This window comes from Salvelinus sp. IW2-2015, linkage group LG14 (assembly GCF_002910315.2).
Source record: "Salvelinus sp. IW2-2015 linkage group LG14, ASM291031v2, whole genome shotgun sequence".
In the NCBI taxonomy this organism is placed as follows: Eukaryota; Metazoa; Chordata; class Actinopteri; order Salmoniformes; family Salmonidae; genus Salvelinus; species Salvelinus sp. IW2-2015.
In genome coordinates this window covers 18,726,322-18,739,403 of record NC_036854.1, presented here as the reverse complement: position 1 = coordinate 18,739,403, position 13,082 = coordinate 18,726,322, and the positions used below count along the sequence as shown (strand labels likewise).

At 40.6% G+C, this 13,082-nt stretch overlaps 2 protein-coding genes across 3 annotated transcripts in view; one reads left to right on the top strand and one right to left on the bottom strand.

The window, feature by feature from the left end:
* Positions 1–5,786, bottom strand: part of LOC111973227 (transmembrane protein 242) — a 10,298-nt gene extending 4,512 nt beyond the window's left edge. The window contains exons 1-2 of the mRNA XM_024000518.2: positions 5,658–5,786; positions 5,345–5,445 (exon numbers count right to left, since the gene is read on the bottom strand). Of these exons, the coding sequence (XP_023856286.1) occupies positions 5,345–5,445; positions 5,658–5,742 (186 nt within the window). The 5' untranslated portion in view covers positions 5,743–5,786. The remainder of the gene's footprint in view (positions 1–5,344; positions 5,446–5,657) is intronic.
* A 4,455-nt stretch (positions 5,787–10,241) lies between these two features.
* zdhhc14 (zinc finger DHHC-type palmitoyltransferase 14) overlaps positions 10,242–13,082 on the top strand; it is a 44,694-nt gene continuing 41,853 nt past the window's right edge. The window contains exon 1 of one of the 2 annotated variants that reach the window (XM_023999496.2): positions 10,242–11,481. In XM_023999496.2, coding sequence (XP_023855264.1) covers positions 11,237–11,481 — 245 coding nt within the window. In that variant the 5' untranslated portion in view covers positions 10,242–11,236. The remainder of the gene's footprint in view (positions 11,482–13,082) is intronic. The other variant, XM_023999495.2, reaches the window with a different exon arrangement.

Here is a 13,082-nt window from a genome sequence, read left to right as displayed (position 1 = left end):
GCCTCTGTCAGTAATCTTTAATTTTTCAACAGACCAAAAGACAAATTTCCTTTAATAAAATCCCCATAACATGAACATTAAATGAAAGAAACGCGTATTCAAGGCAGCCATCAGTAGCCTAATTTTCTATTTACAAAAGTGGGCTAAATTTACTTCAAAGAAAAAAACAATAAGTAGCAATTTTCTATCATACCCACTCAACTGAAATATTTTTAAAATATAATTGGATTTGAAATACAATAAAATAAAGTGCAAAAATCTATTAATCAAAAACAACACTTGTTAAGGAGAAGTAACATGCAGTGAAAACAAATATTAAACTTTAACTTTTAAACTTGAACGAGTAAAAACTCTAAATATGTGATTTGCACAGTAATGTTCACTTTTTGAGGTTGAGGGTGATCTTTGGTGGTGTCCCATCTTTTCCACAAGTTCATCAATGTTCGGGGGTAAGGCCTGAGCTGAGGAAATCCTCAGAATTGAGTGGAGGTGTTCAGCAGTAAGTCGACTTCTGTGTTGATGTTTTTTTCAGGTCCATCAAGAAAACCAGTTGTTCACACAGGTAAATGAGTGCTGCCAAACATAGACGAACGTTTGAAGCAAGACCTGGATGCGCAGCTGGGGCATTGTGTCGGGGAGGAAACGGGCGAACTCCGCAGCACCCACTGCCCGGCATATTTTGCCCTCAGTGCATACATTGCATTGGAGGTCAATCAACTCCATTTGGAGGTTTGGTGGTGAGCTTTCCACGGTCAACAGCAAATGGGTTACCGAGCAGAGTTCCAATCCTGCTTTTTTTGTGCTTCAAAGTCAGGATAATCGGCGTCGAAAGTCAGCGGCAAGTCCATACCAATTTATCAGCCAACCTGTGCGCTCGGAACAGCCACTGGTAGAGAGCTTCTCTTTCATGGTCTGGCAGCTGGGAAAAGTGGCTCAAATTTTTCTTTCCGCATCTGCGTCTCCCACAAGAGTCAGTTGGTTTTAAATGCCTTCACTGTACTGTATACATATCAGAGATGACATGATCAGACCCTGCAAGCTGCAAGTTCATTGCATTCAGATGACTCGTAATGTCACACAGAAAAAGGCATTTCACACAGCAACATTTCGTCTCGGAGTTGTGTTGTGTCTTTCCCTTTGCTGTCAAGAACAGACAAATCTCCTCACGAAGCTCGAACAGTCTTTGAAGCACCTTTCCCTGGACTAGCATCGCACTCTTCTGTGTGATAAGGCAAATCACCATGCTCCGTTTCAACTCGTCAGGAACAAGAAATTGCCTGAACTGTGCGGTGATTTTCAAAACCTTTGCTTGTGCTGCAATAAATTGTTAAACTCGTGGAGTGCGCGTTTGATGGTATGCAAAAATGAAAGACTTTGCCTCATTACATGCATCAACGATTTTCAAAGGCCTTTATGCCCGCACAAGAGCGCTTCCTGCCGGTTCTAATAATAAATCAAGATCATCCCAGGGGCCGTAAAAAACCTTCTCGCGGGCCGGATGTGGCCCGCGGGCCTTGACTCTGACATATGTGCTCTAAACCTACCCTGGAGGAGGAGCTGTATTTCAACGTTACGTCTCAAATAGCACCCTATTCCTTATATAGTGCACTACCTTTAACCAGTGTAGTGCACTATGTAGGGAAAAGTGTACCATTTGGGATGCATACTAAGACTGAAGAAGCTGTTTAGAAAACAGATGCAGTCACTAATATTATTACCTCTTAATGTAATTATTGTCCATGTGGCCTGCTCATTAGATGAGCTATTATTAGAGTTTGGCGAGACTCACTGTAGCTCTTCCTAGATGGTTAAAAGGCTGTCTGAAGAGATTTAATTTGGTGTAGGCTAGTCAGTGTCCATCAACATCAGCTGCCTATCCCTAGTGTTGCATATAATGTTACCAACTGTCTTATTTTACGTCTGATTCTTTACGAGTTGTTTTGCTCTGATGGGTATGAGCGGTCTTGTGAGTGTGCTACAAACATGTCTTATGGAGTTAGTTCGCAAATTAGTGACCACTCTCCTCAAAACCAGCCATAAGTCATAACAGCATGAAATCTACATATGCGAGTTGCCAGATTCATGTGCGAGATACCAGAGACAGCCCTGGTTCCATGATAAACAAGCCTTGGTATCTGCTCTTTACAGTGCCGCCATTAACATAACAGTGACATGTTAACCGTCTAGCAATCTCGGCAGGTCCTGGACAATCTCTACAGTCCATCTCTGCTCTGTTCTCTGTGAAAGAAGCACTCCAGCCAGCCACTGTGACCTCACAACCACATACCTCTCACAAAGCACTAAATCTAATTTGACCACTTTACAAGGCATATTTGGCTGAGATTGATGTTTACAAAGATGGCCCTATGGGCTTAAAAATAGACTTAAAAATCCAACAAAGGTACCACTATGCTGCTGGGCCAAGTATATCTTCATAACTAATATCAGCTCAGAACTTGTGACTGTCCCAAATGGCACCCTATTCCCGAAATAGTGCACTACTTAGTCCAGAGCCCTGGGCCTGTATTCACAAAGCATCTCAGAAAAGTTCCTAAGAATCCTGTTAAAGCCTGTTTTAAGACAACAACAAAAATCTCTCAGCTCAAAGTAAAGTTTCTCAGCTGGTAATCAGACAGTTTGAGGTACCACAAAGGAAAGATGGCGATGCCTCATCGTGATTGGTTATTCCCCATAATTTGCAACAATCACGATGAGGCATCGCCAGCTGTGAACTCTATAGACCCCTTTCCAGTACACAACACACTGACGCGCGCGACTCTTGCTGGCAGTAAGAAAGCCATCTCCATCTGCACCCATTCAACATAGCCTAGATTTACATTTCTTTACTTAAACAAAATAACTTTTGAGTTCTCATACACTTACAATGATGTTTAGATTTCTGCTTTAAGTCGCTAAGATTATATTTGTTTGTGATCTTTGCAAAATAACTATTTTGGATGTAGCAATTGTTAGCTAGAATGCTAACGCTCATTGATATAGGCTGTATCAAAAGCTAGCCAAAGAGATTTTACTGGTTGAAGTTGAAGTGTTTAAGTATAATGCAGTTGATTTGCGGTGATGACACAAACATTATATTAAGCAGGACTAGGGCGGTCACAAAATTGTCAGCCAATGATTGTCAGGCAAATAACTTTTGGTCTCACGGTAATTGACCGTTAATTAACAAACACATTTAGCATCTCCTGACTTCGACACAAGCCACTGATGCGGACCTTTGGAACATCTACATTTTAAAAAGTCTAACAAATCCATGTAATTCTTCACAATAAATCCATGCTTTATTTTAGACAAGTTTAAAGAGGCATGATATGAAGAAAATGTAATCTATTTCAGAAGAATAGCATACTGAGTTGTCCTTATGTTGAAAAAAACTTGCTTGAAAGGCATGAGCTCTGCTTTGTTTTTTTGAGAAGGCTGTAAATATTTCAATAGTCTCTCATTCACAACTTGACAAGCATGTGATAATGCCTTGAATTTTACGGCGGCATCCCCTTTGTGGCTGTAATGCTCAATTTAGAGTGGACCATCATCATGCACCCGTCTCGAAACAGGGGCAGTGGGGGAAAAAATACATGTCATCTATGCATTTAAATAGCGAATGGAGGACGCTTTTCCTGTGGGTTATTTTCATGCCAGCCAGGTTGGTTATACTCCTGTTGTAAAGATAAACAATGTGCTTAATATTAGGAAATTTGATAAATAAATAAAATAAATATAGTAGGCCTAGTCTATAGAAAGCTAATGGGACCCTCTTTTTAGTAGAGGCCATCACTCTGTTCTCACCCAATTGCATAGCCTATAGAAATGTTGCGCAACATGAGCTCATGGAGTGTTTGATTAGATTTTCTATTACATTTGCATTGATGTCAGGTGATTAGAGGGACAATAGAGTGCTGAGTACCAGGCAGTTAACAAGTGTGGTAGACTACTAATGACCATCACCAGCATCAGAGCTTGGAGAAGCCTAATTACCGTGACTAAACGGTCACGTGGAATTTGACTGCCTTCATGACTCGTGACCGCCGGTGTGGCGATAATTTGGTCACAGCAACAGCCCTAAGCAGGACATTCATACGAGCTTTAAAATCCAATTGTAATCCAAAAGTAGTGTGAAATGCACTCATAAGCAACATATAAATGGAGCCTTGTTTTGCTGGCGTTCTGTAAGAACTCCCTCCCCCTTGTTCTGCCACCAACTTGAGTGCATCGCCCTAGTGTGGAAATCTTTGCAAACACAGAAAGGGGTCTATACAGCATGCTTCAGACCACGACAGTGAATGTGAGCATACATCAAATGTTGTAATGGTAAAACTTTGTATAAAATTTTTGCCTGACAGGATCTTAATTATTGCCATGCATAGCCTTTTTTTAAATCACATGTTTATGGTTGTTAAAAGTGTCATTTGCACAATATTACCGTTATCAACACACTCATCGTCACTCCCGTTTAACAACCAAATTGCTTTAGCACGGTAGGCATCAAGTCACTTGCCGATAATGTTGCATACAACGTTGACAGGCCATCATTTTCATCGAACACTATCAAAGTTAACATAAGCACAATAGATGCCTTCAATTGCACAATTTATAGGCATGCCCAATTAAGAGATTTTTAACAACGTGATGTTGCATTCCAAATGGATAACTTGAAATAACATGATCTAGGTAATTAAATAATCCAAAGAAAATCGTGTATTTATTAGCCTAGTGGTTATAAGTATTTAGGCATGTCATGTAAAATATGTCTTGTGAAATTTTCAAGAGATACTACTGTTACATGTAAGTCTAGATTATTTATGGATTGATAAAATATTAACTCAAAAGCAATTGCCTGTGACAGGAACCACTGACTCACTGCAATTTTCTATTATCAAGACACCTGCTGGTAACTTAACTGGTTAGGACAGCTTATTGAGTGTCCTAAATACTGTAACTGTTCGATTCCCCAAGCAGACTAGGTGAAAGATCTGTTGATGTGCCCTTGAGCAAGGCATTTAACCCTGATTGCTCCTGTAAGTCACTCTGGATAAGAGTGTCTGCTAAATTAAAATGTAAACATTATCCCACCAATGTAGAAATGTTGTAGGAACAGCAGTTACAGGGTAAGCACACTTGCTACCAATTGTGCTGTGCCATTAAGATACAGTTGTGTTTGCCTTGCATACATGGAGGTCATGGAATGCAATTAATGCCATACATTTCAGACATTGTCATTATGTAGCCCAGCCCTATATAATATCACTTCGTCATGGGTCAAGGCTAACATGAATGTAACTTAACCTGTATGTAATGGAATGCTGTAGCTATATCAAATCATAGCTACCTTGCTAAACCAGCCTGGACTCTTTTTCTTGGCCAAGGCTAACGTGGAGCCGAATCCTGCTATCATCCCAGCAGATGCGACAGTCGTCAGGAAAGCTGCACCTGAAAAAGGTTGATGGGACGTTGGTTATGGGTCTCAAAAAAGTATCAGGTGAGTAATAATCAACTATACTAGCTACTGTACTAGCTAGCCAATAATTCAATCATTTGCAGTGAGTCTGTCAGGGTCAAGCTAATGTAGCTAACAGCAGCAATACAAAAACCGAATTATCTGTGCAAACAGTGAAACAATTGTTAAATAAGCAGTCGCTTGCCTTTCATTAGCTGTAGTTTGTCGTCGTTATCTGTCACAATTGCAGTAGTGACATTCAAACTCGTGTTTTCTTTCTCAGCTGTCATTTTGTAAAAAGGCAAGCCTCTGTCCGTCACCTAAAGAATTCCGGTGGAAACATGCTAGGAACATTTAATTCGTTTTCAACATTCTGTCTTGAAAATCTAAGCCATTTTAGGGCTACCGAATCAATACATCGTAGTATGAGTCAGTACTGTGCATTTGAACGTGGGAATGTATATTTCCATTTGAGAGTTAAATACAAATACGGGTACAACGATTCCCATGGCACTACGTCAGCGGTGTAAAGTACTTAAGTAAAAATACTTTAAAGTACTACTTAAGTAGTTTTTGGGGGTATTTACACTTTGCTTTACTATTTATATTTTTGTTAACTTTTGCTTCACTACATTCCTAAAGAAAATAAATGTACTATTTACGCCATACATTAACACCCAAAAGTACTCATTACATTTACAATGCTTAGCAGAACAGGAAAATTGTCAAATTCACGGATTTAATCACGAGAACATCCCTGGTCATCCCTAACAGTTACTGCCTCTGACCGGTCTGACTCACTTAACACAAATGCTTCGTTTGTAAATATGTCTGAGTGTTAGAGCGTGCCCCTGGCTCTACGTAAATAAATACAAGACAAGAAAATGGTGCCGTCTCGGTGTCTTAATGTAAGAAATTTGAAAGTATTTCTACTTTTACTTTTGATTCTTAAGTACATTTTATATTTAAAACCAAATTCTACTTAAGTAGGTTTTACTGGGTGACTTTCACTTTTGCTTGAGTCATTTTCTATTAAGGTATCTTTACTTTTACTCAAGTATCACGATTGGGTACTTATTCCACCACTGCACTACTTGCGTGCGCTCGTATCTGTCCACTAACGTGTGCGCACATGTGTTTGTTGGAGCTGCATTACATTATCGGCAGCGGCATCGTGAGGCTGGACGGGCTGTCCTTTTAGTGATACAAATGTCCCAGCTTTCAAACCATGAACACAAAAATGCGCTTCACAAGAAACTATGATATTGTACCATAATAATTGGGAGGATGTGAGATGTATCAAAGCATCCTGCTGGACACGGCTAACCCACTACCTGTAGCGTCTATTCATGAAAGTGCAGTATCTTCTGTTCGGGAAGTTTTCATAAGAGCCAGTGACGACCGTTCATTCAAGGCAGGTGAGGCAGAGCCTGTTTTGCATGTTATTTTGCCATTAATACGTGCCACATATCAGTTAGCAAACAATGTAAAATAATATATATCATTGAGTTAATAAAGCGGCATACAAACATGGTCTCTTTTTTGTTTTCTTGAGTAAGGCAGCTCCAAAATGCAGGTGTTTCAGCCTAGCTCAGTGCTTTCTGTGGTGTTGGGGCAAGTCAGCAGAAAATATGAAGCGTTGCGCCGTGATTTGCTCAGTGTTCTGTCACTCATGGGGACTTTACATCACTGCCAAGTGTAAGAGGAGACAATCACGCACAGAACGAGCAGTATGGCTGGTGGCATTGTCATGCTGGAGGGTCATGTCAGGATGAGCCTGCAGGAAGGGTACCACATGAGGGAGGAGGATGTCTTCCCTGTAACGCACAGCGTTGAGATTGCTTGCAATGACAACAAGCTCAGTCCGATGCCGCTGTGACACACCGCCCCAGACCATGACGGACCCTCGGTGTAACGCTCATTCCTTCGACGATAAACGCAAATCTGACCATCACCCCTGGTGAGACAAAACCAGTCATTAAAGAGCACTTTTTGCCAGTCCTATCTGGTCCAGCGACGGTGGGTTTGTGCACATAGGCGACTTTGTTGCCGGTGATGTCTGGTGAGGACCTGCCGTACAACAGGCCTACAAGCCCTCAGTCCAGCATCTCTCAGCATATTGCGGACAGTCTGAGCACTGATGTTGTTGTTGCCATCCTGTACCTGTCTCGCAGGTGTGATGTTCAGATGTACCGATCCTGTGCAGGTGTTGTTACATGTGGTCTGCCACTGCGAGGACCATCAGCCGTCCGTCCTGTCTCCCTGTAGCACTGTCTTAGGAGTCTCATAGTACGGACATTGCAATTTATTGCCCTGGCCACATCTGCAGTCCTCAAGCCTCCTTGCAGCATGTTTAAGGCACATTCACGCATATGAGCAGGGACCCTGGGCATCTCTCTTTTTTCAGAGTCAGTAGAAAGGCCTCTTTAGTGTCCTACGTTTTCACAACTGTGACCATAATTGCCTACCGTCTGTAAGCTGTTAGTGTCTTAACGACAAGCCCTTAACCAACAATGCAGTTTAAGAAAAAAAAGTAAGTGATTTTTTAAAAATCATTAAAGAGCAGCAGTAAATAACAATAGCGGGACTATATTTTTTATTTTTTTATTTTACCTTTATTTAATTAGGCAAGTCAGTTAAGAACAAAATCTTATTTTCAATGACGGCCTAGGAACAGTGGGTTAACTGCCTTGTTCAGGGGCAGAAAGACAGATGTTTACCTTGTCGGCCCTGAACAAGGCATTTAACCCACTGTTCCTAGACCGTCATTGTAAATAAGAATTTGTTCTTAACTGACTTGCCAATTTAAATAAAGCTAAAATTTAAAATAAAATAAAAACATTGGCAGCAGTCGTTATAATCATGTATTGCTACCACTGTATCAAAGGTATTATTTAAGTGAGTTTCAGATATAGTCAGAATATGAATGTCATCTGTTACAAGCAAGTTATTGACTTCATGGACCTTGTTTCTCAGGCTGCATATGTTAATATGAACTATTTTAAGCATTTTTCTGGGTTGCTTGATTGTTTTTAATGCTTTACTGGGAAGCTCATCAGAAGTAGACTTGCTCATATTATTTATATTGGAGCTGATTGTGCAGCTCACCCTGCACTAAGTGGTCTTCCTACTAGGGCACACCACCTCAGTGCCAACAGTGTAACTCTGGTTCATAGGTTCATGATTACTGCATACAATAGCTGTAGGATAAACAGAGGTATTCGGTGCAATTAGGGTCAGTCGGAAGCAGCCTTGTGATGTCTTGATAATGCTGAAGCTTTAGCATCAACCTTTGAAGTCGCTTCGGGACAGACAGAAGAGGTTTTTTGAAGATAACCTTAAGCGGCTTGTGATCAGTGTGCACCGTGATAAAGTCCCCACCATGAAGGTATTGATCAAAACGGTCACAGGCGAACACTATGGCTAGGCACTCCTTTTCAATTTGGGAATATCCTTGCTCCGTGGGTCTCAATGTCCTTGAAGCAAATGCAATGGGCTGCCCCTTCTGCAGGAGCGCTAGGCCTTTGTCACTTGCATCACATTGTAGGGTCACTTCTTCAGAGAGGTCGTAGTACCTCAGTATTGGTTGGTTGCTTACCAATTTCTTAATTTGCTCCAATGCATCATCACGTTGAGGAAGCCATGCCCACAGCACATTCTTTATTGGTCAGCCAACCCAATGGCTCACATACATCAGACATAGGAGGTAAGAATTTGGCTAAGTAATTTACAAAACCAAGCAGTCGCTGCAATGCTTTTGCGTCTGTAGGTGGCGGCATTTGCTGTACTGCCTCCACCTTCTCTGGGGTCTGGCTTCAGGCATTAAGCTGTCAAAATATGTCCCATGTATGTAATACTTGTGAACCTGAGCTTAACTTTGTCTTTATCTGCACACTTTAGGAAACTTGTTATTTTTTCCACAGAATTTGCATACAACCCCATGTGCTGGGCATTTGGCTCTTGCGTGTGTTGATCCACAGTACATGCACCCATCTTTAGTATTTTTCCATCTTGCATCACTGTCTGAGGAATGTTTCCATTTTTTTATCAACATGGTCTCTGTATTTGTTCTGAGTGGCATAATTGACAGATTCTGCTTGTTCAGGGACCGTGTTCATCTTTTTTTAATTGGATCTGCGTCTGTTCGCTTGCTTTGCATATATCTATGGCTTTAGACGGCGTAAGTTGTGGTTCGCGCAGCATACTTGCTCGTACTCTGTTATCTTTACACCCAATCACAAGTCTGTCTCTGATCATTTTGTCTGTCATTGATTCTAAATAACGTGAATCAGACAATTGACGCAGCCTCACAACATATTTACCAGGCGTCTCTGCTTGAGTTTGTTCACGTGTTAAAAATAAATCTTTCATAAATCACATTACGAGTGGATCAAAATGTCTTTGTAAAACGTCAAGGATATTCTTTGAAGCATATGGCACTCTCTTCCAATAATACTAAGCAGTGTTGCCACTCGCACATGCAGGTCTTTTTTTTAATCAGGTCTTTTTTTTATTTTTATCTAAGCCCGTAGTGATTTCATAATTCTCCCACTGATCACGGAAAAACAATTTGACTGAGAGACATTGCAGGCTCTCTGTCCTCGCTCAGCTGTCCCACTTGCGTTTATTCGACAGAGATTACATTGTCCACATACCTTATCCTATTTTCCATATTCATACCACTTCTGACACCATGTTATTATGTATATGGTAATAACTCATGTCGGAGAGTGTGGTAAAATGCTAGCATAATCCTTTACTCAGGTATTATAAATTACAGGTCACACATCCTAATCAGATACTCATAATGCACCTGTTTATATATCCTAGATAGGTGCCCCACTAGCGCCATCTCTGGGTTGGCATTATGCCCATTATCTTAACAACTATGTTACCTCTACCAGCGACAACAATTAACGTTTACTATGTTACCTCTACCAGCTGAGTCCAGGTTGGATTATTGATGTTTCTACATGTTGAAACAGAGCTTCGGGATTGTAGTTTACATGGTCCCATCAGTAAAGGGTGTTTATAGCTGAGAACCTTTGTGATTTGCATAATGCCTTGTTTAATGCCTTGGGTTCTCGAGAGCAAGGGCACGACGTTATTGCGCTGGCGGCTTGCGAGAAATGCCGTGCCACCACTTCTAGGAAATCTAATCGGCGCTATTCTGCAGTAAAATCCTCGTCTTTCATTTGTCGGATATCCTCGTTGGAGAATTGCATTTTTCTACACTTTGAGTGGCTAAAAGCATGTGAAAAGCATTCTTCTCTTTTTAAGGACACTCGAAGGACGTTTTATGACTGGGTTTCTTCTCGCTCCCTCTCCAGATTTGTGATTTGCATTGTGTTTACATAAGTCTGGCCACTTGACAGTAACATCGGTCGCCTAGGGTGGCTACAGACAGTTCGTTTTTTTTTTTTTTTTTTTACACAATGGAAGTATTATTCAAACAGTTGAGGCAATGATGTTTCTTTTCTCAGACAAAGTGGCATATCTGATCAAATTCAGGAGGATGCAAGGCCGAAAAGGAAACGTAATTTAAAAAGTAGGCTATGTTTTATTATTTGAATAAACGATCATCATGATGTTTATTCTTATCCCACTAACCTGAGTACTGGACATTTATTGTTCAGTAACGGAACTTTTCTTGCTCTGACAGCATTGCATCACCCCTGTGGCAAAGGAGTATCTCTGGAACAAGCGCGGAGCACATCTTTACCCCACATTTATCAGCTGCCCCATTGATTCTTTGTATTGTTGTAAAAGGTGCACTATTTACAGATGTATGTCGGACTTGATGAGCCCGTGCGGGAATGCCAGTATAATCAGATCTGCACGCGCAACTCGTTACCTATGGAGACCTTAGGACACAAAAAGAAGAAGATTCCCCGAAGGAAGTGGCAGGTCTTTCCCGGTCGAAATAGATTCTACTGTAATGGAAGGGTCATGATGGCGAGGCAGACCGGGGTCTTCTACCTAACCCTAGTCCTCATCATGGTCACCAGCGGGCTTTTCTTCGCGTTCGAGTAAGTTTAAATTACACACTACAGTTGCTCATGCAAGACCTTAACGTAATTCACTGGTGATGCACTGAGCACATTTGTGAGCAAGGGGTGGGCTATGTAACCGCAGTCAATTTGTTTTTAATTTCGATATTCGGAGTTCATTCGTCAATAGCTCTCAGACGCAAGGTCCTATGATGGTTTTAATGATATAACTAGAATCAGATGATGGCAGAGAGCAAGGTACACCATTTGTTTTTACCGATGGTCGAACTCTTCCATTAACAGAGCCGAAATATGCCATTTCTGGCGCTCAGGTGCTTTAGGGACCGTCGTAAAAGTGCAATATTGGTTGCATTCCCATTCAAGAGGGTTAGCCCTATATCAACATTACACATTGCATAGTGCCTCGAGTCGCTAAAGGGCCCAAAATGTTTATTAGTTACCTCTAACTACTAAGGGTGCTATATTCTATCTATCTATCTACAAAGATACCAGGTGAAATGTGAAATTCAGATGTAAAGCCACATAATGTGAGATCACTGACCCCCCCCCCCCCACCCATCCATGCTACATTCATTGGATTTCCAGTTAACCACCCGGATTTTTACCTGAACTTTTCCTGATATTTTCAATAGCTCACTGTCCATATGAGTTACAGATATACAGACAAGTGTGTTGGGTTCCTTGATCTCTTATCAAATGTACACCTCACAATTGATTTTCCAAAAATGTTCGCCTAGTACATCTGTGGTTATTAATTAACGTACAGATCTAATTTACAATAGCTTCCAGTCCAAATGACATACAGTGCCTTCGGAAAGTATTCAGACCCCTTGACCTTTTCCACATTTTCTTACGTTACAGCCTTATTCTAAAATGGATCAAATAAAATAAAAATCTGCAGCAATCTACAAACTATACCCCATAATGACAAAGCAAAAACTGGTTTTTAGATTTTTTTCAAATATATTAAAAATAAAAACAGAAATACCTTATTTACATACAGTACCAGTGAAAAGTTTGGACACACCTACTAATTTTCTTTATTTTTACTATTTTCTACATTGTAGAATAATAGTGAAAACAATAAAACTATGGAATAACACATGGAATCATGTAGTAACCAAAAAAGTGTTAAACAAATCAAAATATATTTAAGATTTTAGATTCTTCAAAGTAGCCACCTTTTGCCTTGATGACAGCTTTGCACACTCTTGGCATTCTCTCAACCAGTTTCATGTGGTAGTCACCAGGAATACATTTCAATTAACAGTTGTGGCTTGTTAAAAGTTAATTTGTGTAATTTCTTTCCTTCTTAATGTGTTTGAGCAAATCAGTTGTGTTGTGACAATGTAGGGGTGGTATACAGAAGACAGCCCTATTTGGTAAAAGACCAAGTCCATATTATGGCAAGAGCAGCTCAAATAAGCAAACAGCCCATCATTACTTTAAGACATGAAGGTCAGTCAATCCAGGAAAATTTCAAGAACTTTTAGCTGACTAATGGAATGAGTAGGTGTGTCCAAACTTTCGACTGGTACTGTACGTATTCAGACCCTTTGCTGTGAGACTCGAAATTGAGGACAGGTGCATCCTGTTTCCATTGATCATCCTTGAGATGT